Genomic DNA, 27,239 nt, shown 5'->3' with positions numbered 1-27,239 from the left:
AATCTATAACAGATGTGTAAGACCTATACACTAAAGTGACAAAAATTGCTAAGAGAAATTTTTAAAGATGTAAATAAGTGTTCATGGATCAGAAGACTCAATATTGTTAATATGTCAATTCTCTCAAAACTGATCTAAAAATTTAAAGCAATCTCAATCAAAATCCCAGTAGGCTCTTTATAGAAAGTGAGAAGCTCGTTCTAAAATTCATAAGGAAATGCAAAGGACCTAGAAGAGCCAAAATTTTGGAAAAGACACTGGAAAATGTAGATGGCTCGACTTTAACACTTATTATAAAGCCAGCAATCAAGACGGTGTGGAAATAGATCAATGGTACAGAATAGAGAGACTAGAAATAGATTCACACATATATGGTTAATCAATTTTTAACAAAGGTGCAAAGACAATGATGCTGAAACAACTGGGTATCCACGTGCAAAAAGATGAACTTTGATTCATTCGTTGTACAATAGACATGCACAAAAATTTTCAATGGATCAGCGATGTAAATATAAAACTTAAAACTAAAAACTCCCTAGAAGAATGCATAGAAGAAAATCTTTGTGATCCTTATGACTTTGGGTAGGCAAAGACAGCTTGGATACAACAATAGATTCGTAAGAGAAAATTGATAAATTGGACTTCATCAAAATTAAGACTTATGCTCTTGAAAAGACATTATTAAGATAATGAAAATATAAGCCACAGACTAGGAGAGAATATTGTCAAATCCCATTATCTGATATAGAACTTCCAACAAGAAGAATTCTCAAATTCAATTTGAAGAAAAAATTTTAAGTGGGCAAAATAGTTGAGCAGGCACTTCATTGAAGAAAAATGTATGGATGAGAAATAAGCACATGAAAAGATGCTCAACATTATTAGTCATCAGGAAAATGCAAGACAAAACCACAACCGGATATTACTACACACCTTAGAATGCTAAAATTGCAAAGACTGATCATACAAAGTGTTGGTGAGAATGTGGAGAAACTGGAACCCTCAAACACTGCTGGTGGGAATGTAAAAGGGTGCACCCACTTTGAGAAACAGCTTGGTAGTTTCTTTAGAAGTTAAAGACACACTGAGCACATGATCCTGCCATTTCACTCCTAGGTATTCACCAAGGAAAAAAGAGAGCATATGTCCATACAAAGAGTTCTTTACAAAAGTTCATAGTGATAAACTTACAAAAATTTTGCATATGTATGGATATTAAAATTATTTAAGAAATTAGTAAATAGAGCCCAGCATATACTAACAGAGATAATAGACTGTCCTCAAAGGGGAGGTAGGCCAAAAATGTAAGAGAGTGGACTATCAGGAAACTCACTAACTTTATCATCAATTTTAAAGCCAAAAAGTACTAGATGACAAAATAATAGTTTATAAAATTAGCAGCCATTCCTAATAAAAATTCAAAATACAACGCCTATCAAAGGAAACTACTTAAATGTGATGTTTTAAAAAACTAGGGCCCAAAACTCAACAGCAAATATGTTAACGTTGACGTACAGAAGCTAATTCCAATAAATTAGAAACACAAGAGAGTCAAATATCACCACTTCACCACTTCAACGGAGGTTTTAGCAATTAAAAAAACAAAGAAAAATGAGCTAAATAATGAGGGGAATGAAATTATCTTTGTTTGCAAATCATATGACTGTATGCCTAGAAAACCTAAGAGACCAAAAATTATAAGAATAACAGAATTTGGTAAAGTGCCTGGAATCAAAATAAACATACAAAAATCAATAGCTTTGTTTCTATGTCAGCAATAGACAATTGAAACAGAAATAGAAAAAATATCCCATTTCATTAACAGCCACAAAAACTATAAAATACCAGTGAATATACACTTAACAAGAAAAGTGGAGCACAATCTGAAAAAAACCATACAATCTTATTTTAGGATATAAAATGACACGAATAAATGAAATAAGATACTATGTTCTTGAATAAGAAGATTTAATATCATAAAATGCCACACTTCCAAAAAAGTAAATATACATGTAATGCAATTCTGAGGAGAATTCCAATGAGTTTGGCTTTTGTTTTGCTTTAGAAATAGAAAACATGACTTTAAAGCTTATATGAAAAAGCTCATGTCTGAAAAGAGGCAACAGTATTTTGAAAAGAAGAATAAAGAATACCGAGGGGGTTCTTGACTTACAAAATATTCATACTTATTCTAGAGCTTCTGTACTCAAAAATCAGTGTTGTCCTGGCACAGAAATAGACCAAAAAAAAAAAAAAAAGAGGAAAGGAAAAGAATACAGAGTCCTGACCAAAATATATAGACAGTGGTGTTTACTTTGAATGAAAAAAGAATGCTTTAGCTAAAAAATGGTAGTGGCACCTAGGGAAAAAAAAAAAAAAAGCTAGTTCCCTACCCCACACCATGTCAGACGGAATAAAGAGTTAAATGCTATCTTCCTCAAAAGAAAGAAAGAAAGAGAATAAGGGGAGGGAGAGAGGAAGTTTATTAGAGTCAAATTTAGGAGAATATTTCTACAATCCTGAGATGGTGAAAACTTTCTTAATAAACATGGCAGGAAACCCAGATGCCATAAAGTAAAAAATAACTACATAAAGATGTTCTAACAAAAAGACAAAAAATAATCAGGGGGGAAATACATGCAACATTTTATTTATGGCTGCAAAGGGTAAATATCCTTAATATACAAACAGCTCCTAGAAATTAGTGAAAAAACAATTCACCAAGGAGATGGAGAAGAATATAAGAGGCATTTACTGAAGAGGCTGTCCCAACTGGCGACAGCCAACCAAGGAAAAGCAACATAAAGCAATGGGGCAAGATGTCTTTTCACCCATTCAGCTGGCATTAACTTCAGATAGGAAGTCAAGGATCCTCCCCTGCATTTATAGAATGTAAATTGCTATAATAGTCTGTGAAACACTCTGTCAACATCTATTAAAATTAAGATTTTAAATATGTATATCCTTTGACCCATTATCTCGATTTAGTTCCCACTATTGGGAATCTAGCCCATAGAAATCAAGTACCAGAACCTATGTATCAGAACGCTTATCTCAGTACCACTCGTGGTGGGAAAACCCATCAATGGGGGACGATTGACTCAGTATGGTACATCCTAATTATGGACCATTATGCAGCGACCAAAAGAAATTATCTCTGGACTTGAATAGATGTTGGAGACATATTGCTAAGTGAAGAAAAAGGGGGAAGGGAGGTAAATAGGACTAAGGAGAAAAAAGGACAGAAAGGAATTCTTATTTTTCTACATTGTTCGAATTCTTCTTATAAGGTTGTATTTTGTTGTATTTAAAAACTAACTTTAAAATATACCTCATTCCAAGGTACAAAAAAAAAATTACTTTGGCAAATCAGTTTTCCAAAGGATCTTGAGATTCAAAATGTCAAACGCTCAAACTTTCAGCGTTCTTACGCCAGCTGACTGCAGCAGGTCAGTTTTCTGTGCGGAAGGATATTTACTCAGCCCTTGGCCAGATGGCTTAACGGTCTTCGGGGCGAAGGTGTGTCCTAGTTCGCCATCCGGTGTCTGAACGCCCCCTGCGGGGAGGTCTCTCCCAACGGTGCGCGCGCAGGGCTCAGCCCACGGAGAGACTGCTTCCCTGGACGGACGCGCCCTTCTCGGGGTGCAAAGCAGGGTCACCCCGACCCGACGGCCCACCGGAGACGGGCGCGGCGGCGTCAGCACCGTTGACAGCGGCCTCCCGGAACGGGGCAGGGGACTGCACTGTGGGAGGCGGCCTCACCTAAGCGGGGGTCACCGGGCCCAGGTGACAGGGGAGGCGGGCCAGCAGTGGAGGCCGAGGGGAGGGCCGCACCGCCCATCACGCCCCGGCGTGGACAGCGGCCGTCCCTACCGAGGCTGCCGGGCAGGCGGCGCAGGACTCTGGCAGGAGTAGCGCAGCGGCAGGCCACGGGACTGCTGGATCCGCCGGACTAGACAAAAGCGGTCTGGCTGGCCCCAGTGCGCAGGCGCACCAGCAGGCAGGAACACAGCTCAGGCAGGGGCACCTGCGGACCCGCAGGCGGAATGCGGGCCGATCGAAGCGGGCGGGGTGAGAGCGGAGGACCCAGAGGGAGTGGGTGGGGCAGAGGTGGCGCCTGCGCACTCCTCTAGCTTCCGTCTCTGGCCGCCACTGGCCTTCATGCCTTCATTGATGCATCTCTGCTTGCCACAGACTATGCACGTGCCAGTCTGCCCACCCACCCATACACGGGATGCTTACTACCTGTTACACTGACCAAGCACTTCTAGTTCCTGCAGTGGTAGAACCTGGAATCTCGTGAGGAAGGGTCAAATCAAAAGGGTCAAAATTGGGGTGAGTTTATTATGAGCCATATCTGAGGACTAGCCCAGGGACTTCCTTCTCCAAGTAAGGAGGGGCGCGAAAGGAGTGGGGTGTACAGAGGGGTTATACACCATCAAAGAGCATGTATCACATATGATTGGAATGTCCCTTTTACAACAGTCAAGAGATTGCCTAGCCTGCACAGCAATTCACACAGCGATTGATGACCACAGCAAGTAGCAGGTCTGTCGTCTCGTCTCGAGCTTGGTGGTCACAGCAGGTCACCAATCAATCCGTAGCCTAGGGAGAGATGCTTATCCTTAAGGAAATGCCAATGGGAAGTTACATCTTTCCTTATCTTAAAGGGCCTTGTGCTTGTCTTTGGGACATAGTAAATACTTAAAGCAGATATACAATGCATGCTCAGTGGCTGCGGCAGGCCCTTTTGGAAAAACAAGGTCAGGCCAAATTAGTTTTACACCAAATGGCTTCCTCATATAACCCAATATATCCTATTGCTTGCCATTTATTTATCATTTATTAATAAATAAATGCCCAATGAGAAGAAAATAAGGTAGGGCTGCTGAGAAAATGTGGTGGGAGTTGAGTGCCTATTTTAAACTGGGGAGAAGGAGTCAGAAGATGCCCAATAGGCTGTAAGCGGGGATCTGAAGATCCACAAGGATAGTTCTTCCTCCTGCCTGTGACCAGGGAAATGTTCTAGTGTGTCTCTGGTTTCACTCTTGCTCCGTTTCATCAAGTCTCTGAAACCAGCTCAAGACAAGGTTGACATAAGGGAAGCCATATTGTAGAAAAGAAAAACTCTCTTGTAACTTTGAATGACCTCTGACAAACTAACCCAGCTGGATATGCACCCTCCAGGAGATCTAACTGCTCTGTAGATTTTATGACACCTGCTCGTGCATGTACCTCCCAGCTGCGATAAGATGGTAACTTGATAAGGTGATAACTTTGTTTTTGTTGAGTTCCTTAGGAATGTGATGACCCCTGAACAGAAAATCTATGCTGATAGCCATCATCAGTGAAAACTGAAAGATCTGGTGTGGCACTCCCAGTCTATAAGACCAGAAGGTCAACATTCCTAATCCCCTCCCCAGTAACCCAATGGCCTATATAACTGCTGTAAGATTTTTGTGCCCCCTTAAGATGGTTCTTTTGGACATGAGTCGGCCATCTTCCCTCTTGCTAGGAAGCTGTAATAAAAAGTCCTTTTTCTCCTACCACTTTGCCTCTTGGCTATTGGCATGTCTTTTGGCGAGCAGAAGGCCACACGTTGGGTGGTAACATCTCCACTGCAGACAGGGCGACCTTTCAAAATTGTAAGTCAAGTTGTCTTTCAGGCTTCAACCTTTCCCATCTACTTAGGATAAAATCCAGATGGTTGTCAGAATCTTGCCCCTGTTTCTTCATGGTACTTATCCCCTTCTGAATTATTTTATCGTCAGGCTGGCTGCTGGAATGTGACCTCCTTTTCCAGGGTGCATTGTAATAAAATGATTTTCCTGCAGTATAGGAGATATTATAATAAAATGATGCTCCCACAGTATAGGATGCATTGTAATAAAATGATTACACTGCTTTGTTACAATTATAGCTTTACAGGTGCTGAACATCTCACATGACATAGTCCCAAGTTTCAACAATAAGTAAAATCTACCAGATTTTGGCTAGATGGTGGAATGCATGGATGGCCTGCACTGAGGCCACCCCACTTTCCTGACTAGGGGCATGGAGTTTGGGTGGGCGTTGTTAACCTGACAGCAGGGACTCTTATTTGTAATCTGGGCTGCTGGTTTGGGCTATCAGAGCTGGCTGGCACCTGTGCTGGTCGGGAACACCAGGGGTCTGCAGCTGGGCCACAGTTGTCATCATAACTTGCTGCTGCGTGAGTTTCTCCTGGACCACCCGTGGCTGCACAGGGCCACGGGGCCCCTGTGGGGATCATCTGGACTAGCTGCCTGGCTGTTGTTGCCTGGGTGAGGGGCACAGTCTGTAGAGAAGCCTGAACTGAAACAGTTAGAAAAAACACATTACCTAGAAAACACAGATCAAGTGACATGACAAATGAATCATTCTTGGGGGTGGGCAGAGGGGTTTTAGAAAGTTAATTAGCCGGAATGCTTTTGTGAAATGTGAAAACTACCTGACATATCAAAATATGACCCCTGGTTTCTAACGAAACAAAAGAAAACTAAACCATTGTTGCTTTAAACCATTGTTGGATGCCTCTGCGGAAAAGGCGAGGGTTGATGACTGGGGACTGGTGGTAGTGGCAGTGTTCAGCTTTTAATACTATTTGGTTTTTTGAAATCTATATGCCAGTGTGATTTTGAACAAAATAAAATGTTTTTAAAGCACTGCTTTTATATGGTCACATTTTGTAGCAGTAAATAAAATAGTAAGAGCCTGACGTTTCCTCTGTTAGGAAGGTAAGTCATCACTGTCCCTAGGAGGACTTATACCTCTAGGACTCAAGGTCACTACAAGTGGGTTCTGTTTTCTTTATGCATTTCCCTAAAACTATGATGTGGCAGCTTCAGCTTCTAGGACGTACCTAAGGTTATCGGCTGAAGGAATGATCCTAGAAATGAGCTCCTTCAGTACATTTGGCACTGAGTTTGAACACGTTTGTCCAGTTTTTTCCCTGCTAGTCTAAGGATATCAAAGGTTTTCCTCAAAGTTAATTGTTTTCTGTATTATGAAAATCAAAAGAGATCCTCTAGGGCCAGCCCCAGTGGCCTAGTGGTTAAGTTTGGTGTGCTCCGCTTCGGTGGCCTGGGTTTGGTTCCTGGGTGTGCACCTACACCACTCATCTGTCAGCGGTCATGCTGTGGTGGCGGCTCACATACCAAAAAAGAGGAACCTGTCCTACGCCGACCTCATCACCAAAGCCATCGAGAGCGCCCCGGACAAGCGGCTCACGCTCTCGCAGATCTACGACTGGATGGTCCGTTACATGCCCTACTTCAAGGATAAAGGCGACAGCAACAGCTCGGCCGGCTGGAAGGTGGGGGCGTCCGGCTGTGGAGGGGGCTGGGGTCGCGGGCTGGGGCTTCCAGGCTGCTAGGTGCGTCCAGGCTCCCGTCAGGCGGTCAGAGGGAGGCCCTGGGGCACCCCCAGGGACATGGAGTGTGTGCCTAGGGCGTGGGGCCGGCCAGCAGACAGGCGCGGGCGTGCTGGAAGCAGCTGTGTGTGTGCCCTGGATGCGGGGTGGGAGGTCTGGTGGGGTGACAAGGGACTGCCGCTTTGAGGCATCTCGGAGGAGCATCCCACCCCGTCCTTGGGAGCATAGCAGAGGAGCCAATTCCCAGGCCTCGGACATGGGGGAGCCCCTCTCACCCCTGCGAGTTTGCTTTATGATACTCTTGCCCTCTCCACCAGATCACCCTCCTTAAAGAGCTGGAATAATGACTTGGGGCCAGTGACTGCTTTCCCCCCAAATCTTTCCCACTGCCCTCCCTGGAGCGGGCCCCCGGGTGAAGAGTGCGACCCTGGGCCCACAGTTCTTCCTGTGGTGCCAGGAGTTCACCCTAGGGCACCAGCCAGCCTGGGGTGGGGAACTGGTCAGGTGACCTGGGATCTGAGTTCTCCATGGGGCAGCTGCTGCCCCCTTGCCTGGATCAGCATGGTGAGCTGGTGATGACCTCTGTTGGTGTAGGGGCACGGTATTGAGGGCTGGGGATCTGTCCCTGCCCACCCCAGGCTGTCAGTCTTACACTTCTCTGGCTTTCTGAGCCCAGATGCATTTGGTGGTGCGGGGAGGGGCAGGGGCACCCCAGGGAGGCCTCAGTGCCAGCCAGTGGAAAGGGGGGCGCCATCTTGCGAGGGGACAGGGGCTTGACTGGATTGTGGCCTCCAGACCCTCCCCTGGCCATCTTGTTGGGGAATGGGGATAGTCGATGCCTTTAGGGGAGAGGAGGTTGGTGGGGGGTGCTGTGCCTGGGGCCTGTGAGCTGTCAGGCTCCCTATGGGAGAGGGGTCCCTGCAAGGGAGTCGTGCCTACGTGGAGGGAGGGGGCTGTGCGTGGTGGTGGCTGCAGACAGGGTCAGAGGAAGGAGGTGTGCCAGTGGAAGAGGGGAGGCTTGTGGATGTGGACAGCTCTAGATGCCCAGAGGCTGCTTTTTAGGGGCCGCAGTGCTCTGACCCGGGAGCCATGGCTCTCAGGCGTTGTGCTGGCAGCTTCTCTGTCTCTCTGTGGCCCCTGTGGGGTGGGGCCACAGCTTGGAGGAGCAGACATGAGTTTCCTTCCCCAGGCTTTCTCCTGTCCCCTTGGGCTCAGCCCGGGCCAGAACATTTATTCCTCCCAGCTGGGTCCTGCCCTTGGGCTTTGCTCCCTCCTCCCTCCCTGCTCCCCATGCACTGTCCCACCTTTCACTTCTCCTTGTGGATATATTCCCTGTCCTCAAGGGCACAGTTTAGATGCCTCTTCCAGGAAGCCTTCCCTTAATCCTCTTTAGCTAGCTTAGGACTCCCTCTTCTCTGGCCATCTCCCTATCTGTCATAGGTCTCATTTCCCTTCTCCACCCTGCGTTTGGAAGACAGTGGCAGTGTCAGAGCAATCTCTGTGCCCACAGCACCCAGCATAGAGCTTGACAACGAGGAGCCACCGGTGCATGTCTGGTGAAAGAGTGAAGAAATGGGTGGATCATGCAGAGGATGCTGAGACCAGGGAGGGTACTGTGGGCCAGGGTAAGCCAGGAGGGCTTCCTAGAGGAGGTGGAGCTCCAGCTGGGCTTAATAGATTAGGTATGATGGGGGAAGATGGCAAGAAGGGACGTGAGGCTGGAAGCTGGGCGAGAACTGCACTTCATTGAGGGTCTCAGGGCCAAGCCCTGTGCCAGACACCTTCAGGCATCTGTGCCAGGTGTCTCCTTTAATGCTCTCAGCAGTCCCTAAGGTGAGTTTTACCGTCACCATTACAGAACTGGGCACTGAGGCGCAGAGTGGAGGAGTGAACTGCCCAAGGTCACATAGTCAGTTGGTGGGAAAGCTGGACTCCAGTCCAGGTGTGTCTCCCTCCAAGGCCCCACAGAGCCTCTGGAATAGTATCCTGCTGGCACTGGCCGTGGGAGTGGGGCGCTGACGGCTTTTGCACAGGGGCAGGTCTAAATCCTAGAACGTGATTGGGAATGGAGACAATTTGGAGATAATTTAGTCCCATGTGTTCATTTCTCAGACTGTGAGACTGAGGCCCCGGAAGGGGATGGGACTCTTCTCAGGTCGTCAGTCAGCTGTGAGCGGCAGGCCCTGGATGACGGCCCAGGTCTCCTGCCTGCCCATTGGATGCATTTTCCACTGCACCATGCTGCTGGGGACACACTGGTTCTCCCTGTTCCCCGGGCTCAGGAAGGAAGGAGCTCTGGAAGGCTTGTCCTGGACTGGGGCATTGGAGAGGGTGCTTCAGCCTGGGGTTCCTGACTTAGGCCCTGGCAGAGACCACCCAGGCATTGGAGGAGGCTGTTCAGATGGGCCTCTCCCATCTCATGCTCTCAGTCGCTGTCCCCCTTGTACCCCACCCCCCATCCAGCTCCCCATGGAGCTTCCTCCTCGTCATTCGTGCCCCCCCTGCCGCTTGTTCCTCCATTCCCAGTCAGTCCCTCCAGGGGCCTGGTGGAGGGGCCATCTCCAACTCCCAGCCAACCTCTGGTTAGCAGGGCCTGTGGTACGCTCAGGTGCCAGGGCTGGGGCAAGGGGCCCATTGTTCCTTCCTCCCTCCCCTCTCCCACATAAGTGTTGCACTTGAATCCCCAGGGGTGTTAGACGGAGTCGGGGAACAGGGGAAGGCACTGCACCTGCCTTCAGGATGCATCAGAGCTCAGCCAGTTCCACACCCAGGCCCTGTGTTTTACAGGCAGGAAGGGCCGGGGGTGGGGGAGTGCAGGGAAGGCAGGTTAGATCCACTGGGAGCCAGGCAAGCCCTCACAGAGAAGGTGGCACTTGATCTGAGCTGCCTTCACGGGGCGGGGGGGGGGGGTGCAGAATTTGAGAGAGTCTTCCAGGGGCTGTTGACTGCATATGGAAAAGCAAGGAGGTGGAATCATACATGTTGGGTTTGGGAGATGGTTGGGCGTGCCAGGCTGGAATGAGGGCTCCTAGGGATGGCAGGGAGGTGGCATGGGAAAGGCAGAGTGGGCCAGATCAGGACGGGCCGCTGTGCTTGGCCTTTGCCCTGTGGTCCCAGCTGTGGCGTGCTGCGGAGAGGAAGTGGAGGAGGCAAGGTCAGCAGCAGGCACAGGGCACTCAGCAGGCTGAAGCCTGAGGAGGGGCTGGGCTTGGTGCTGGGAACTCCACCCAAGAGGCTGGCAGTGTTACCCTCAGGGCGGAGGGTCTCTAGGCCTGGGACGGCGCTTGGACAGGAGGTCTCCCTCCCTCTGCAGTGTGCTAGTAGTGTTTATCTCCACCATCCAGGTAGAGCCTCCCACTTCCTCTCAGATGCTCCAGCCCCACCTTCCCTAGTGCTGGACTCCTCCCGGAAGCCTTCCAGGCTGCTCAGGGTCCTGGCACTCCTTCCACTTAGCGCCTCTGGAGTTGTTCTGCCTGCTTTTGTGTTTCCTGGCTGCCAGCTCCCCTGGGAGCTCCCAGGTCAGGCCTGGGCGCCTCCCATTTCTGTCCCCAGGCCTGGGGGTGGGGAGGAGCGCAGTGGATGGGGAGTTTCCCTCTCCTTCAGGGCTGGAGCAGCCTAGCTGTTGGGGGGTGGGATCTGGAGGGGTGGTGCTACCCCCATCTGGCCCAGGCTGGCCAGCAGGTCCTAGGTGGGAGGGAGGCTGGAGGGAGGGACTGATCTGAGAGGCCAGGAGGAGGGTCGTGCTACAGCCGGGCTGAGCAGTGCTTGTGAGCGCAGAGGGCTCCCCTTCTTTCCTCCCCCCAGCCTGCTCCAGCAGGGCTGCCTCCTCCTTCTTTGTCCTCCGGGGATCCCCAGCCCCAAGGGCTGGTGGGGGTTCGGGAGGAGGCGGTGTGAGCCTGGGTTGGGGGGTGTCCTCACCCCCCGCACTGCACGAGCGGAGGGCTGGCAGCTGCCCACCTCCTGGGCACGAGCCCGTGCCAGCCGCTCCTGGCACAGTTGCTGGCACGCCCGGCAGACTCCCACGGCCACCTGCTCACACCCACCCACGAGCGCTGGCGCGCTGCGGGCCCTTCAGGCTTCCTGGGCCTCCCGGCGCCCCTCCCCCGCCGCCGTGCTCCGGAGCCCCCACCCCGGTTCTCTGCGCCCCGCCGGCCCCTTCGCTCCCGCCAGCCCCACCGCCCTGGCCCCCATCCTCGCGCAACTTGGGGAGCTCAGGAGGCGGGGCGCCGGGAGGCCCCTGGGGTAGCTGTGCCGCTGTAGGGGGGAAGGGGGGACCAGGAGCCAGGCAGGCAGGCAGACAGACCGACAGACAGGGTGAGGGCCCCGCCTGCCACCTGGCGCCGCTCCAGCGGGACGATGGCGGGCAGCGCCGTGCCAGGCGGTAATTGCAGACAGACTAATTTAAAGAGATGAGACGGTTATTTTTAACTCGTGTTAAGGTAATGAACGGCGCGGGGGGGGGGGGGGGGGGGGGTTGCGGGTTTGAAAGTTCAGCACCCCCCAGCCCCCACTTTCTGCGGGTTGGGGCCCCCCTCTCTGTGTGCCCTGAGGACTCCAGCTGCAGGATTCGCTGGAGTGGGGGTGCTCTACCAGAGAGGAGGGAGAGCTGGGAAGGAGATGCCCACTAGCCCAGGGCATATCCCATCAAATCCTGGCCACCATCCTTCTGGGTGGGTATTAGCATCTCTGTGTCCCAGGTGGAGAAGTGACTTGTCCTGGGGTCACATCCCTATGAAGTGGCAGGCCTGGAAATTGAACCCCCTTCTGACCCCAAAACTCAAGCTTTTTCTATACCATTGGGGCTGGAGGGGGGCTCTTGTGTTTGGATTTTGAAAGGGCACAGGATTATTCCTTGCAGCCCACCTTCTCCGTCCTTTGAGTGGCAGCCGGTGGTGGCCACCACATGGGGTCCTGGGGCTGTGGAAGCCCCTCTTTCTGTGTCCTCTGAGGGGAGGGGGTGGTCATGGACTGTGTGTATGGATGTGAGCCTCTGGGATATAGGTGCAGCAGCCATAGCAGGGGGAGCCCCCTCCTCACCTCACTGTCCCCCCTATTTCGTGACTGACTCACCAGCACCCTTTGCCTATCTGCAGCCTGTGGGCCTGCCTCCTAACTTGGGGGTGGTACCTGGGAAGCAGGTACACACTGGTGCCCACTCCTCCCACCTCCAAATCAGACTTTGGGTCTCTAGGGGAAGTGGGGAGTCACAGAGCCCAACACCCCCTTCCATGCCTCCTTCCTCAGCTCAGTCCCTTCTCACACACTCCCAGTGACTGAGAGCTCATGATCTCTGACCTCTGAGACTGCCCATTCTATTGCTAGACAGGTCTTAAAGTTAAGACGTCCTTCCTTCTCCCGGCAGAGGCCCATCTCCCTGGAGCATCGCTCAGGGTGTCCTAGTTCAGCCCTTTGGGGTCAGTTGGAGCTGTGGAGTTGGGAGTAGGTGAGGGGTGGACAGAGCACCTGTAGGAACTTGATCCAGGTGTGTGAGCTGGAGCAAAGCTCTTTGCATTCTGGTCCTTGGTATTCTCCCTAGTGTCCAAAGGGCCTTAACTCGGTTTCTGGTCCTTTCGGCGCTGTGACTGACAAATCCTCTGGTTCGGGAACCACGAGGGGTTAGTTGGCATGGCGGGCACAAAGTACCGATAGGACTTCTCACGGGTGGAAGCGTGTGAGTGTGGGTGTGGATGGACTTGAACTTGGGGCTCCTGCTTGGAGATGCCTACCCTGCCCATGGCGTTACCCAGGTGGCAAACGTACTCTGGGCGCAATGACAGGAGTGCTCATGGCAGTCCCAATTGGCCCCCAGAGCGGGCAGATGGGGTGTGCAGGGTGTTGGGTGGGCATTAGCTGAGGCTCTGGGGCCCGAGTAGGGCGCTCAGGGGGATAGCTGGATCTGGAGCGCCCCCCTTCCTCCTGGCACCCTGGTTACCATGGAAAGCAACTCTTGTTTGGGAGGGTTTGGCTGTTTGCTGCCATTCCCCACCCCCACCCCATATGTGGAGGTGGGAGGGGGGCCAGGTGGTGTGTGGGGGAGGGGCCTCCCACACCCTCCCCCCAGGGCCTCCCTCTTTGCAGAGAAACCTTTCTGGTCTCTAGGAGGGGTGCTTCTTGTGGGAAGGGGAACACGAATGAAGAGAATTAACGTCTGGGTGCTAGGCAGTTAGTTGGACACTTCACATAAATGCTCTCATTTCATCCTCCCTGGGTCCTGCCAGCTATGTGTTAATAGCCCCATTTTGCAGTTGAGGAAATGGAGGCCAAGAAAGATGAAGTCACTTGGCCAAGGCAGCATGGCTGGGATGAGGCCGAGCCTGGATTTAGACACAGACTTGTCTGTTTCTACCATGTTTCCCCATGTCCCGATGCTGGTGCAGTCTCAGCCCCACACACCAGCCAGCCCTCCTGCTCCAAGGCTTGCTCATGCTCCAGAACGCTCTAGGGCTCCTCAGTTCCCCTGGGAGCCAAGCAAGCCCAAACTGCTCTGTTTGGACCCCTGGGCCCTCTGCTGGCCTTGTCTAGACCCTACCCTCGCTCCCGCTTTCCCTGCAGCCTCTGATCTCAGGCCACCCTCACGTTGTCGCCTTTACACCTGGCCCTGGAGTTCTTAACCCACACCCACTGTCATTGTCACATGCTCACCAAGGCAGCTACTGACTCATGGACTGATCCCTTGGGACACCCCTCAGAAAGTAGGCGGGGTCTTGGGTGGTTGGAACAAAGACCTGCCTCCCAGGTGATTCTGGAACTCACTGTGTCTCCCTGAGAATTCCTCCCTTAAATCCTTAGTTGTTGGCAAACCTGGCTGATGATCAGAGTCACCCAGAGGCTTTAGATAATACAGGTTTCCAGTCCCCATCTCAGACCCTCTCCATCAGACTCTCAGCGGGTGGGCTTTGGAATCTATATTTTAACAGGTCTGTCTAGTCACGGGTCCGATTCTGAAGCAGTGCCTTAGATGGTAGCGTCTCAGGCTCCACTTGTCCCTCCCTTCCGCTGCCCCCAGTGTGGACCAGCTTCTTCTCCAAGCAGGCTGCCCAGGTTGAGCCCACTCCTCTCCTGCTCGCTCTTTTTGGATCCTCCAGAGACTTGAACCCCATGCAGACAGCTTGAAGGGACTGACCCCCATCCCCAACACATTCACTCATCCCTCACGTCTTAGGAATCGCGCCATATAGAATGTGGATGGAGAGAATGCAGCTGGCAGCCAGGGCTGATACGCTGTGCCACTCAGAGCCTCTGGCCACAGGAGGGAGGGGAATTGATGGTGTAAATTCTCAGGAAGCCTCTCTGCACCTAGAAAGGTGAGGAAACTGAACGTCACAGCCCCTGCTCTCTGAGGGCTCCCCATCTGGTGAGGAGACGTGAGCACGTGTACAGTGCAGTGCTGTTCCTACAGGATCCAGTCCAGGGGCTTCAGCGTGACACTCAAGGCCTTGGCCACCTGGCACCAGTCAGCCTCTCCAGCCACATCACTCACCGTCTTCTGACCCTTGCTGTAGCCACACTGCACTCTTCCAGCTCAGGATTCAATCGCCTTATGCCATTACGTCCATGCTTTCCTTGAATTCTCATAGCAACCCTGTGAGGCTGGTACTGTTACTGTCCCCGTTTTGCAGATGAGGAAACTAAGGCTGAGAGAAATAAAGTGGCTTTCACAGTATCCCACTGTAAGTGACAGAAATGAAACTCCCCAGGGCTAACTCCTGCCTAGCCCATTGCTCTGGCCAAGACATTCCAAGCTGGCCTCCGCTTCCACCCCTGTCTCCAGCCCCATCATTGCCTCTCTGCTCTCCCTTGGAGTTTGGCCCTGAGGCTTCCAGCCTGGGGCGTGGCTCTGGGGTCCTTGGCTCCCTTTCTCAGAGAGCTCCCTGAAAACAGGGCCTGACCAGCCTGATATTGTCCCACACTGCACCCCCCTCCCCAACCCCATCTGTAGGCCCCAAGGCTGATGGCAGCTTCCTCCCTCCAGGCCTACACCCATTGGGCACCAACTGCAGTGCTGCTCAGGGGAACGGGACTGGCTCCCTGACTTTGAGGTGCCCACAAGTCAAGCTGGGGAGATAAGATGAGGACTCCAGATTTTGATTCAGGATAAAGACTGCTCAGGGTCACGGTGGAAGGCCAGATAATGATCTATAGGTGTTTGGAGGTAGAGGAAGGGAACCAGATAAAGGAAGTCAACCCTCAGGACTCTTTAGGAGCCCCACAGAGTCTGGCTGTGTTGGCCAGAGCCCACCAGGACTTGAGACTGGAGAAGCAAGCAGAGGCCTGACAGTTAGTGGCCTTGAATGCCAAGCTGGGGAGCTGGCACTCCAAGCTGTAGGGGATGGGGAATTACTCTGGCAGAAAAATCCCTTGACGGTGGTGTGGAGGGTGGACGAGGGGAGAGGCGGGCGCTGGCACCCAGTGTGGGCCTGGTAGTGGGGTCCAGGGGAGAAGATGAGCCCGAGAGAGGGTGGAGGCCCAAAGAGTCCTAGATGCCAGGCCTGAGGTGCCATTCAGCACCCTTTGGTGCTTCAAGGATCCCGGAGGTGAGGCAGAGTGGTGTTAGGGGTCTTGGATACAGGCAGGGAGGAGCTGATCATAGCTCTGTCACTCACCCTGTGTGTGGCCTTGGGCAACTGTCCCCAAGATATCAGGAAATAACATGACGGTTATTCATTGCTCTGGGAAAGGAAAGGAACCAGCACTGCTGTGTCAGGTGGGGGTCCCTGGGCCCTGATCCCTAAAAGACACTGACTTGTGCGTGTTGCGGGAAAGGGGGTCCTTCCTCTAATGCCTCCCTTTCTGTCCCTAAGGTGTCAGATATTCAGGATGTCCAAGCTTTGTCCTGCCCTTAGGTTGACCCGCTGCTTTCTAGCCTCCAGAGCCTTCCCCATGGCCTTGGGAGGCAAGCAGCCAGGTTTTAGGCTCTGTATTTTTAGAGATAAAGGCAGTGATTTGCTCAAGGTCACCCTTGAACCCAGGGCTGCCTGCCCCTGGGTGCCTGCTGCCCTTTGCCCATTGGGAGGCTGTGTGACCTTGGGCATGGCCCTTCCCTCTCTGGCTGAGTCCTATCTAGAGATCTGAATTCCCCTCCCCCAAGACTCTGGGAAGCTGTGATGCCTTCTCCACCCCTCCTGTCCCCTCCCCCTGTCCTCGTCTGGCCTTGCCTCCTCTGTAACCTGAGCTGGGGCTGTGGGGGAAGGGGCTTGCCCTCTGCCAGAGGCACCTGCCAGCTGAGCAGATGTGAGGGGATGGAGGCCCCCTCCTCCCCCAGGGCATCTCCGGCTCTTAGCCTGGCCAGGCTGGGGCTGGGAAGGCAGTGCTCAGTACACCTAGCCCTGGCCCCTGGCCTCTGGACCCAGAACTTGCCCTGAGCACTTGTCCCTTTTCAGCAGACATTCGTGCTCCAACATGTCCTGCAAGGACCTCTCAGTATCCAGGAGAAGACAGATGGCAGATGAGGGCTGGTGCCCAGTTTGGGTGGGCTGCCCTGGGCTCCTGGAGCCCCTTGGCATGGGGACAGAGGGCCAAGGGCGGCCCCTGGGGCAAGGCCAGTGTCTGCGCGGGTGGCCATGCCCCTGGGAGAGCAGATGGCTCTCTTGGCACCACGCCCATTCTGCCTTTTTTCCCCTCAGGAGCCGGCCTGCAGGGCTGGGGCACAGCTGCTGGGCCCTCCCCAGAGCCAGGCCCAGGGCAGGGCTGGGTGAGGTCACCGCAGCTGCTCCAGGCCTAGGGCAGGGGTGTGGGGAGGTGCGGCCTGAGGGAGGGAGGGGGCTCCGACTGAGAAGAGACAGGGAGAAGCCTGAATGGCTTTGCATTTAGGGATCCCCTTTAATCCCAGATGAAGGAGGAAAGAGTGTGGAGGTGTGGCTGAGCCATTGCGGACAGCCCCCACCCCCACCCCAGGCCCACCCTGGAGCTTCTGCCAGGCCTGGGCTCCTCCCTAGAGGCATCTCAGGGTGGGAGGAAGAGCAAGGGCCCTGGGTGTGAATTCCTGCACCACCACTTACACGACGTGACCTTGGGCAGGTCAGTTTGTCTCTTGGAGCCTCAGTTGCTCGTCTGTAAAATAGGGATAATAAACCAGCTCGGAGGGTTGTCACAAAGACTCAATAGGGTTTTAATTGCTGAGTGCCAGCACAGTGCATGGCACCTGGTGAACGCTCAGTAAATGGTAGTTTCTTTGCTTCCTCACTTGGCTGGATTCTCTGGAGGAGCCAGGAAGTGCTGAGGAAAAGGAGGGAGGTGGCAGAGGCAGCAGGAACGGGAGGGGAGACCAGGATGGAGGAGGCAAGGCCTGGAGCTCTGGCCTGAGGTTTTGCTGAACAGAAACTGCACAGAATTGCCAGGCCTGAGTGGTTTGTGGCTGCTGAGAGCTCCATCCTATGGTTGACTGAATGTGAGCCAAGGGTTGCCCCAGAAAGTTCACGTGGGGAGGCAGACTCATAGACAGTTATACTCCAGTGTGCAGTTAGATTTCTGTAGTAGCACTGACGTGGGAGCAGCTATCTTTGGGGCTTGCAGAGGGCGCTAGGAAGATGCCACAGAGCTAGCCTTGTTGGAGCAGCAGGAACTGGTGGAGCAGAGAGGGAGGGAAGGGCAAAGGGAACAGAGTGCAAAGGCATGGAGGTGTGAGACATCCAGGGTGGCTGGAGCCCCAGATGGGCTTAAGGGAATGGAGGTGATGAGGCTGGAGAGCCTCAGAGGGCTCTTGAGTATCAGTCTGGAGTTGGACCCAAGCCTGTGGGTGATGAGCAGCCACAGGCTTTTGAGGGAAGAGCTCGGACTTCTGCTGCTGCTTTGTTTGCTGCCCAGGCTGGGTGTGTGGGCTCTGCTGTCTCTGGGGTAGGGGTGGGGGATGCCAGGGCCTATCCCTTGAACTCATGCCTTGCTTGGGACATTTGGTTCCCCCTACCCCCTGGCTGCCCACTTCTGTTCCACTGCTGACCCCAAGCTCACCCACCTGTTGACACCTGCGGCCCTGATGCCACCACCTGCCCTTCTACCCCTCCTCCACTACAGACACTAGTACCAAGGATTTGCACGTGGCCTCAGGCCCTTGAGGTCATCCAGGTCACCCTTTCTGCCAGGTGAAGCACCACAGCTTCACCTCAGGCAGCAGAGCAAGTGACCCCCGGAGAGTCTGTGGCTCTGTCTGAGACAGGTGTGTGTTCCTGGGCCAGACTGGGGCCCCAGAGTGGGGTTGGGGTAAGGGGTGGGACAGGGGCTGCTCTTGGGGCTCTGAGACAGGGAGGGGTTGAGGTTCATGACATGTGGGATCTCATCCATGGATGTTGGGATTGTTACCTTCTTTTCCAGGGGAGGCCCAAGGTTCCATGGGTGAAGCTGGAATTTCAGCCACTGCCCTGGACCTTTGTTCCTGCAGGAAGGGAGGGAAGGAAGGAGGGAGAGACGAAATGGGAGTCATGGTGGGGATCCAGCGCTCACATAGCCCCACAGGTGGTGTCTGCTCAGGGAGGCATTAAAGGGAGGAGCTAGATCATCATCCCCATGGGGTAGGCAGGTCAACTTCCTGAGGGAGGGGCTGGGCTGAACCTTGGACAGTGATAGAACCTGGAGAGGTGTCCATACCTGGCTTCGGGCTTGAATGGATGGACACAAGACCCGGGACTGAACTGGGAGGGTCCTGGAACCGCCTGGTGCCAGGGAGGCCAGGAGGTAGCACAGGGCTTGTGGTGGGTGAGGGGCACAAGACTTGGGTCTCCTGTCTCTTATGAAAACCAGGAAGCTTGGGCTTGAGAACCAAGGCAGGGATGGACACTGAGGTGGGCAGGGGGGCAGTGTCCCCCGTCACACTGAGACCCAGACCTGGCTCCATCACTTCCCAGCTTCACGGCCTCAGGAGTCATTTAATCCACCTGAGCCTCAGTTTCCCCCCTTTGTAAAGTAGCACTACCTATTTGCAGGGCAGTTATCAGGATTAAAAGAAGAAATGTATCAAAGAACCTAGCCTGGGTCTGTCATACTGTAAGTGGTGCCCTTCTCCTGCCTCAGTATTTGAAGCACGTGGCGGTGGTGTGCTAGAGCTGGCTTCCACTGGCTCATGAGAGCCGATCGTGCACACTTCTTCCCAGTTCTGCGCTCAGTGACGTCATGCTGGCAGCTTAAAATTGGCTACGATGGGAGTATCCATGCCACAGAAATCAGCAACAGCTACAAATCAAATCCTGGAGAGCTGGAGGAAATCCATCCTGTGGGCCCTCTTTAGCCCTAGAGGGGACAAAACGGGAGGTGGGGCAATGGTGGAGCACTGGCTGGGCCACGCAACCTAGAACTCAAAGGCTGTGGGCCCTTTTGGGCCTGGGGAGATTGGACATAGTCATAGCAGGAGACAGCAAATGGTGGAACCCCTTTCCTCTCCACACTCCCCTCTCCCCACCTAGAGATCTGGTGGGCTCTGGCTGGAAAAGTAAGATTGGATGAGGCTGAGCTATCAGAGAATGAAGCTGTACTGGGAGGAGAAATGAGGTTGTACTGGAAGATAAACAAGGTTGTACTGTCAGGGAATGAGGTGGTACTTGGAGGCAAGGTGAGGCTGCATTGTTAGATAAATGAGGTTGTACTGTCGGGATGAAGTGTACTTGTAGGAGAGATGACGTCCTGCTGGATCAGTCAGGTTGCACTGTCAGAGAACACAGCCACACCACAGGAGGAAGGAGAGCCTCCGACTTGGAGAATAAATGAGGGTGTCCTGCTGGATAAATGAGGGGGCCCGTCAGGTGAATGGAGTGCTGTTAGCAAATGAGGTTGTACTTGCTGGATAAATGGGACTGGTGTGCTGGATAAATGGGGTTGTGCTGTCAGATGAATGCATTACTGCTCGTGGGCGAAGGGTGTCCTGGGAATAGATGGGGTTGTCTTGCTGGATAGATGAGGTGCGCCATCAAATGGATCAGACCCTGTCCAGGAGGGAAGCACGGTCAGCAAGGATGAGGTTATTCTGTTCCCACTGGGGCTCATGGAGTGTCTTCTCGCCCAGGTGGTACAGTCTGTAAGAAACCTTGGCCCCAGCAAGCCCTAGGTTACTCAGGTCTATCTGGGGAGCAGGAGGGAGCAAGGTGGGGGGCTGGGGTGGGCAGCTGCATTGTTCACCCTCTGAGGCCTTCTTCCCCTCTCACAGAATCCCTCACTGCTCTCTGCGGTTCCATCTGTGGATCACACTGTTCCTGACTTCCTCCACCCCATGCTTACCTCTCCTTCTGACTATGTTCCCTTCTCTCAGCCCAGTTTGGAGAAGCTCATATCATGTGCCAGCTACTCTGCCCAGTCTCATTAATTCTCCCTGCAACACAGTATTCCCCCTTTACTCTCTCATTCATTCATTCATTCCTTTGACATTTAGTAAACGCCTAGTATGTATCAAACACATGGAGTACAGTAAAAAATGGACAAAAATCCCTCATGAAATAGTGAAACCAGACAATAAATAATAAATACAGAATATAAATACATTATATATTTATATATAACATATATTAATTTATTAATTCATATATATATAAATTAAATATTCATTTAGACAGTGATAATTGCTTTAGAAAAATGTAGAGCAAGGTAAGGGGGCCCAGAAATGGCAGGGAAGAGGAGCAGTTGTTAAGAGTGGTCGGGATGGGCCTCGTTGCAGAAGGTGACATCTGAAGAAAGACTTGAAGGAGATGAGAGATCGACGTGGGTGTCTGGGCGCCCAGTGTTTCTCTGAGACAGAGGCCCCAAGGTGCGACCATGTCTCGCAGCTTCAGAGCAGGAGGGAGGGATCCAGCATTTAGGGGAGGAGTCTGAGAGGTCATGGAGGGGCTGTGGGCTATGGCAAGGCCTCTGTTCTTTACTCTGAGTGAGATGGGGGCGTCAGAGGGTTCTGGGCAGGACTGGACGTGATCCGGGTTATTTGAAGGACCACTCTGGCTGGCGCGTGGTGGAGGGCTGCAGGGGAGCAAGGGTGGAAGCAGGTAGCTGTGTGAGGAGATGGAAGTTCAAAGCATCTTGCCCCGGGGTCGCACTGCTTGTGAGTGTTGGAGCCAAAACTGGGATCCGCAGCCAACACCAGAGCGCATGCGCTTTGCCCTGCGCCAGCCTCCTCTCCCTGGTGGGTGAGGCCCCAGGGGACTGGCCTCCCTGGCCCAGGTTCTGAGGGAGAGTGGGATGGGTGTGGAATGTAACCCACTCTCCCTTCCCTCTGCCCGCTGAGGGTCTCCTGAGGCCCTGAATCAGGAAGGTCTATCTCCTCTGGGAACCTGCCCCAGGCCTGCATGGAGGTATGAGAGATGGGAGGCCCCAGAAGTCGGGCCCAGCTCTGGGCACCAGGGGAGCGCGGGCATGCTGGGGCCGGGCTGTGGTGGCGGGTTGCTAGGCGACTCCGAGAGGGAGCCCTGGTTACTGCTGCCTGGCAGAAGCATCTCCCTCCTCTGCCTCCCTCACCTCCTCTGTGGCCTCTGGCCTCCCAGGAGGCCTTGTGGGTGAATTGTGATCTGCGCTTGCCATTGGATGTTGGCCGGGAGGTCTGATCGGTACCAGGTGGCTGGGCTCTGAGGAGCCAGCCTGGGCTGCAGGGCCTGGGCTTCCCTCGTGGGGCACAGCCCTGGTGTACACCTGGTGCAGAGCCTGGCTCAGCAGTGAGGGCCTAGGTCCTTGTGCAGCTCTGGGCCACCTCCCTGGGTGACCCTGGACAAGGTATCGCCCTCCTCTAGGCCTCCTCTCTGCCCCATCCATCTGGCCAGCAGAATCTCTCCCCAGGGGCCTGGTTTTCTGTGCGAGTGCAAGGGAGGGTGCTGAGCCGGCAGGGCCTCAGGTGCCCCCACCCCCACTCCCTGATGGCTTGAGTGTGCAACACTCAAGTTTTGCATTAGATTCCATTAACTGAAAGAGTTCCACTACTTTGAAAAAAAGTTTGAAAACCTCTGGGCTGGATGATTCTAAGAACTTTCAGTGTCAAATCCAAAAGGTCCCCAGAGTACAGATGGCCCATCTCATCAGTTTACTGGTAGGGAAACTGAGGCTGGAGAGAAGGAGGGACTTGCCCCAGGTCAGGCTTGGTGGAATGGATCAATCCCCAGGCTGAGGGTCAGGGGGCTTGGGCCCGAATCCCTGCTCTACCACCAGGTCCTGGGTGACCTTGGGCAAATCCTTTCTTCTCTCTGGTTTGGACCAGCCATTGTTTCAGGCTGGGGCTCAAGCTCCCAGGGGTACCTGGCTGGGAAGGAAACAGAGTGGGGAAGGATGCAAACCTTCCTAGGCTCAGAACATGTGCTCTTGGTAAAAATCTAAAACATTATTTTTATATTCAGAAAATTTGGACGTATTATGAAGTACAATTCAAAATTCACTTGAACTCTACAAACGAATCACAAGACATATAGGAAATTTTGACCTTGTGATATGTCCCCAGTCTTTCCATGCTGCCAGCTTCTAGGGATAGTTTACATGGAAAGTTTGAGAAGCACTGGAGTACTGGCTTCCTAAGATTCTTTGGAAATTCTCTGACTCGTTTCTCTCTCCCGTGGTGGAATGTGATGTCCTTTAGACTCAGGGTGAGATTAACCTGAAATCAATACCTGGCTCTGCCACTTAAACTGTGTGACCTTGGCAACTTAGTTAACCTCTCTGAGCCTCACTATCCTCATCCTTAGATAGGGATCACAATCCCTGACTTGTATGGAGTTTGACAGACTGATCACGTGAGATAAAGTAGTTTAACGCTTATACGTCTGAACAGGCAGGTTCTGAGTAGGTGCTGGTACTTGGCAATGTCCTTCCTCCTTCCCCCCCAGCACTCAGAACCAGGCTGGCACATAGGGACATTGATAAAGACGTGTTGCCTTACTGACCTCCAGGTGGAGAAGCCGGGAGGTGGAGCTTCTGGGAAGCCAGAGAGTTCCATAGGGGAGAAGAACTGAGGCCTCCTAGGCCCCTGAACACAGGTGTGAGGGAGGGGCTGGGGAGCCAGGTGCAGGGGCGGGAGCAGGAAGGGGGTATCTAATTGAGGGAGCACCACTCCCTGGGGGTCCAGCTCCCCTCCTCTCAGGGCCCCAGGAGAAGCCAGGCAGGGCAACGCTTGGAGGGGCCTTGGAGCCCCAGCTGTCACCTCCTTAGACCAGAAAGTGCCAGAGATAGGGAGCCTGGGCCCTGAAGAGTCAGGGCAGTACCTGGAGCTGGGGGTGAGGGGTGGGAGCATATCCTGGGCAGCAGAAAGGACCCCTCCTCCTGGAGACTGGTGGGAAGGAGGCGGGAGGGAGAGCCCTCATGGATCAGTGGTTATGGTTACAGGTGGATTAATGAGTTAAGAGCAGGTCCATGAGCTGGGCAGATCTGGATGGAGTGGTACCTAGCACTGCTGCCTGTGGGACTGTGGGCAAGTTACATCATGCCTCTGGGCCTCCGCTCCCTGGTACATGAGATGGGGTAATGCCAGCTTCCCCGGGTTGTTAGTGCCCAGCACAGTTATGCTCAGGGTATGATATTAAGGAGGTAGAGACAGAGCAGGTCTGTTGGGTGACCTAAGAGATGAGGTCTTCTGGCCAGAGTGAGGGATTTAACCAACGTCTATGAGCACCTGGTGGGTTCACCAAACACTTACCCACACACATTATCTCAGGTAATGATCTAACAGCCTTCGAAAGTGGTTATTGAATGTTGCCCATTTTTTTCAGAGTTCACTGAGGCTCATAAGAGATTGAGTCAGCAGCCCATGGTCACATAGCTAGGTGGCTGAAAAGAGCCAGGCATCCTGCCCAGCCCTTCTGATACCCAAGCCCATGCTGTTTCTGCAGCAGTTACTAAGCTGGGAGGTCAAGGCCACCAGGTGGGAGGCCCCAGTGGTGGGGCGTGGCAGGCCCAGCAGAAGTCCTACTCCTCCAGGTTCCTGAGGGGAGCCAGGTCAGTGGAGCTGTGGACTCCCCTGCCTTCTTGGCAAAAGCAGGCAGTGACATGGGGATCACTAGAGACTGGCAGAGTAGAAATTTAGAAGAGGATATGCAGGGGTGGCAAAAAGGAAGCTCAGGGAAGTAGGAAGGAACAGCAGAAAGGGCCATGGAGCCTTGGGCAAGCCACTTCACCTCCTGAGCCTTGGTCTTCTTGTCTGTAAATGGGGATTACGCCACCTGCTTTGTGGGGATTTTGTGAAGGCTCCACGGAAGGGGCTTTGAGGGCAGAGCTACTCTGCTTCAGGTGGGTCAGGAGGGAAGGGTGGGCTGCAGCCCAAAGGGCAGGCTGGAGAGCTGGGCTGGCCTGAAGGTGGGCACCAAGCAGAGGTGGGGTCTGAGGTCTCCACGGCCAGTGGATGTGTTTTGAGGGGCTTGCTGGGATCCACGTCCTCTGTGGAGGTCCCAGGAGCTCAGAGGAGTTGGGGGAAATCTCTGCATAGTCTCGGGCCTATAGCCACCTTGGGGACCCCCAGCTTATTCTGCTTTCCCTGGCCAGGCCCTCCCAGCAAAGGGTTAACAGTCTTCTCTACCTGCAGTTGCATTTTAAAGACACGAAATTAAAGCAGGTAATTTATTCTCCCCACACACGAAAGAGCAATTAGTTCTAAACAGGGCTTAATCAGTCACCGAGAGATTGATTTCTGGAGCCCTGGGTTTTCGGGCTCCTGGCACCATGCCAGGCTGGGGAGGGAGGGGGGCAGACAAATGAGCCGCAGCGGCATGAGCCCTTACATAATCTGCCCGGGGGCCCTGGCAGGCTGGCCAGCTCCAGGCGGCGCTGGGCTGAGCTGGGGAGACAGGGTCCTGCTCCCCTGCTGCAGGCCCCTTAAGAGTCGCCCTCAGGTTCGCCCATGCTTCCCGGGAAAGGCCAGGCCCAAGGCTCGGGTCCCACCCTCTGGGCAGTGCCTGTGGGGAGCGGGGGAGAGGATGGGTGTTCGGGTTAGTCCGACCTGGGGACTTACACCTGTTCCCCCAACCCCATTGCCCCCTTCTCCCTTCTGGCTCTCTCCTTTCTCATCCTCTCACCTCCTTCTCTGTTTTCTCCCCCCTCCCCGTTCCCCACGGCCTCCTCACTTCCCACTCCCCCACCCATGTCCTTGTCTCCGGCCACAGAACTCCATCCGGCACAACCTGTCGCTGCACACCCGTTTCATCCGCGTGCAGAACGAGGGCACCGGCAAGAGCTCGTGGTGGATGCTGAACCCCGAGGGCAGAAAGACGGGCAAGACCTCGCGGCGCAGGGCCGCGTCCATGGACAACGGGGCCAAGTTCCTGTGCATCAAAGGCAAGGCAAGCAAGAAGCAGCAGCTGCAGGCACCTGAGCGAAGCCCCGACGACAGCCCCCCTGAGCGCACCAGCCCCGGGGCCCTTGCCTGCCGCGGCCAAGTGGGCCACCAGCCCGGCCTCACACGCCAGCGACGACTATGAGGCGTGGGCCGACTTCCGCGGTGGCGGGAGACCCCTGCTAGGGGAGGCGGCCGAATTGGAGGACGACGAGGCCCTGGAGGCCCTGGCGCCATCGTCGCCGCTCATGTACCCGAGCCCGGCGAGCGCGCTGTCGCCCGCGCTGGGTGCGCGCTGCCCGGGGGAGCTGCCCCGCCTGGCCGAGCTGGGAGGCCCGCTGGGTCTGCACGGCGGCGGCGGCGGCGCGGGGCTGCCCGAGGCCCTGCTGGACGGCGCGCAGGACGCGTACGGGCCGCGGGCCCGCGCCGGGACGCCCGCCTACTTCGGGGGCTGCAAGAGCGGTGCTTACGGCGGGGGCGGGGGCGGGGGCGGGGGCTTCGGGCCGCCGGCGTTGGGCGCGCTGCGCCGCCTGCCCATGCAGACCATCCAGGAGAACAAGCAGGCCAGCTTCGCGCCGGCCGCCGCGCCCTTCCGCCCCGGGGCGCTGTCCGCGCTGCTGCCGCCGCCGCCCGCGCCCAGGCCCGGCCCGGTGCTGGGAGCGCCCGGGGAGCTGGCGCTGGCGGGCGCGCCCGCCGCCTACCCGGGCAAGGGGGCGGCCCCATACGCGCCGCCTGTGCCCTCGCGCAGTGCCTTAGCCCACCCCATCAGCCTTATGACGCTGCCCGGCGAGGCGGGCGCCCCGGGCCTGGCGCCGCCGGGCCATGCGGCCGCCTTCGGGACCCCGCCCGGCGGCCTCCTGCTGGACGCGCTGCCCGGGCCGTACGCGGCCGCCGCTGCCCGGCCGCTGGGTGCCGCGCCCGACCGCTTCCCGGCCGACCTGGACCTCGACATGTTCAGCGGGAGCCTCGAGTGCGACGTCGAGTCCATCGTCCTCAACGACTTCATGGACAGCGACGAAATGGACTTCAACTTCGACTCGGCCCTGCCTCCGCCGCCGCCCGGCCTGGCCGGGGCCCCGCCCCCCAACCAGAGCTGGGTGCCGGGCTGAGGGCCGCTTCCCGCGCCCCGGGTGCCTGCCCCGCCCCAAGGGGCCTCTGTCTTCCCATCCTGATCCCCGGGACCCCACCCCCGATTCCAGCTCCGCGGGAGGATCCAGGAGGCAGCCCCAGCCCAGCTAGAGACATCCCTCAGAAGTTGACCGCTGAAGGAAGTGGTGGGGAGGGGCTGGGGCACCCCTCCACTGCTGCCCAAACTCCTGAGACCCACTCCTTCCCCCGGGGGCAGGAAGTCTGGGAGTGGAGGCCGAATTCCGGGCTGGGTGGAACGGCGAGGAGCGAGGTGGGCCGCGCTGGTCGGGGAAGCCAACCGGGAGATGGGGCAGGGGGCGTCTCCGAATCTTCAGTTTCATTTGTGGGGCCCTCGCCATGACGAATCGCCCACCCCAAACTGCGGTCTAGTTCTCAGTTGACACTTTCCTACTGGTCTTAGCCTCACCCACCCCAAGCCAGCAATCCCCTCCCGAAAATACACTCACACCTACCTACTGTTCACCCTGAGCTGTCCTCTTTCAGCCCTAAACC

General features: G+C 54.6%; 1 protein-coding gene across 1 annotated transcript; it reads left to right on the top strand.

Annotated features, from left to right (window-relative positions):
• The first annotated feature begins 5,570 nt into the window (after window positions 1-5,570).
• Window positions 5,571-26,975, top strand: LOC131402831 (forkhead box protein O6-like). The gene is given in 4 exon segments (XM_058537351.1): window positions 5,571-5,606; window positions 7,184-7,333; window positions 25,429-25,662; window positions 25,664-26,975. Coding segments are annotated over 4 exon segments (1,464 nt in total). The 3' UTR covers window positions 26,708-26,975.
• The last annotated feature ends 264 nt before the right edge of the window (window positions 26,976-27,239 follow it).

Source organism: Diceros bicornis, unplaced genomic scaffold, assembly GCF_020826845.1.
Source record: "Diceros bicornis minor isolate mBicDic1 unplaced genomic scaffold, mDicBic1.mat.cur scaffold_296_ctg1, whole genome shotgun sequence".
Lineage (NCBI taxonomy): Eukaryota > Metazoa > Chordata > Mammalia > Perissodactyla > Rhinocerotidae > Diceros > Diceros bicornis.
This window is presented reverse-complemented; position numbering and strand designations above follow the sequence as displayed.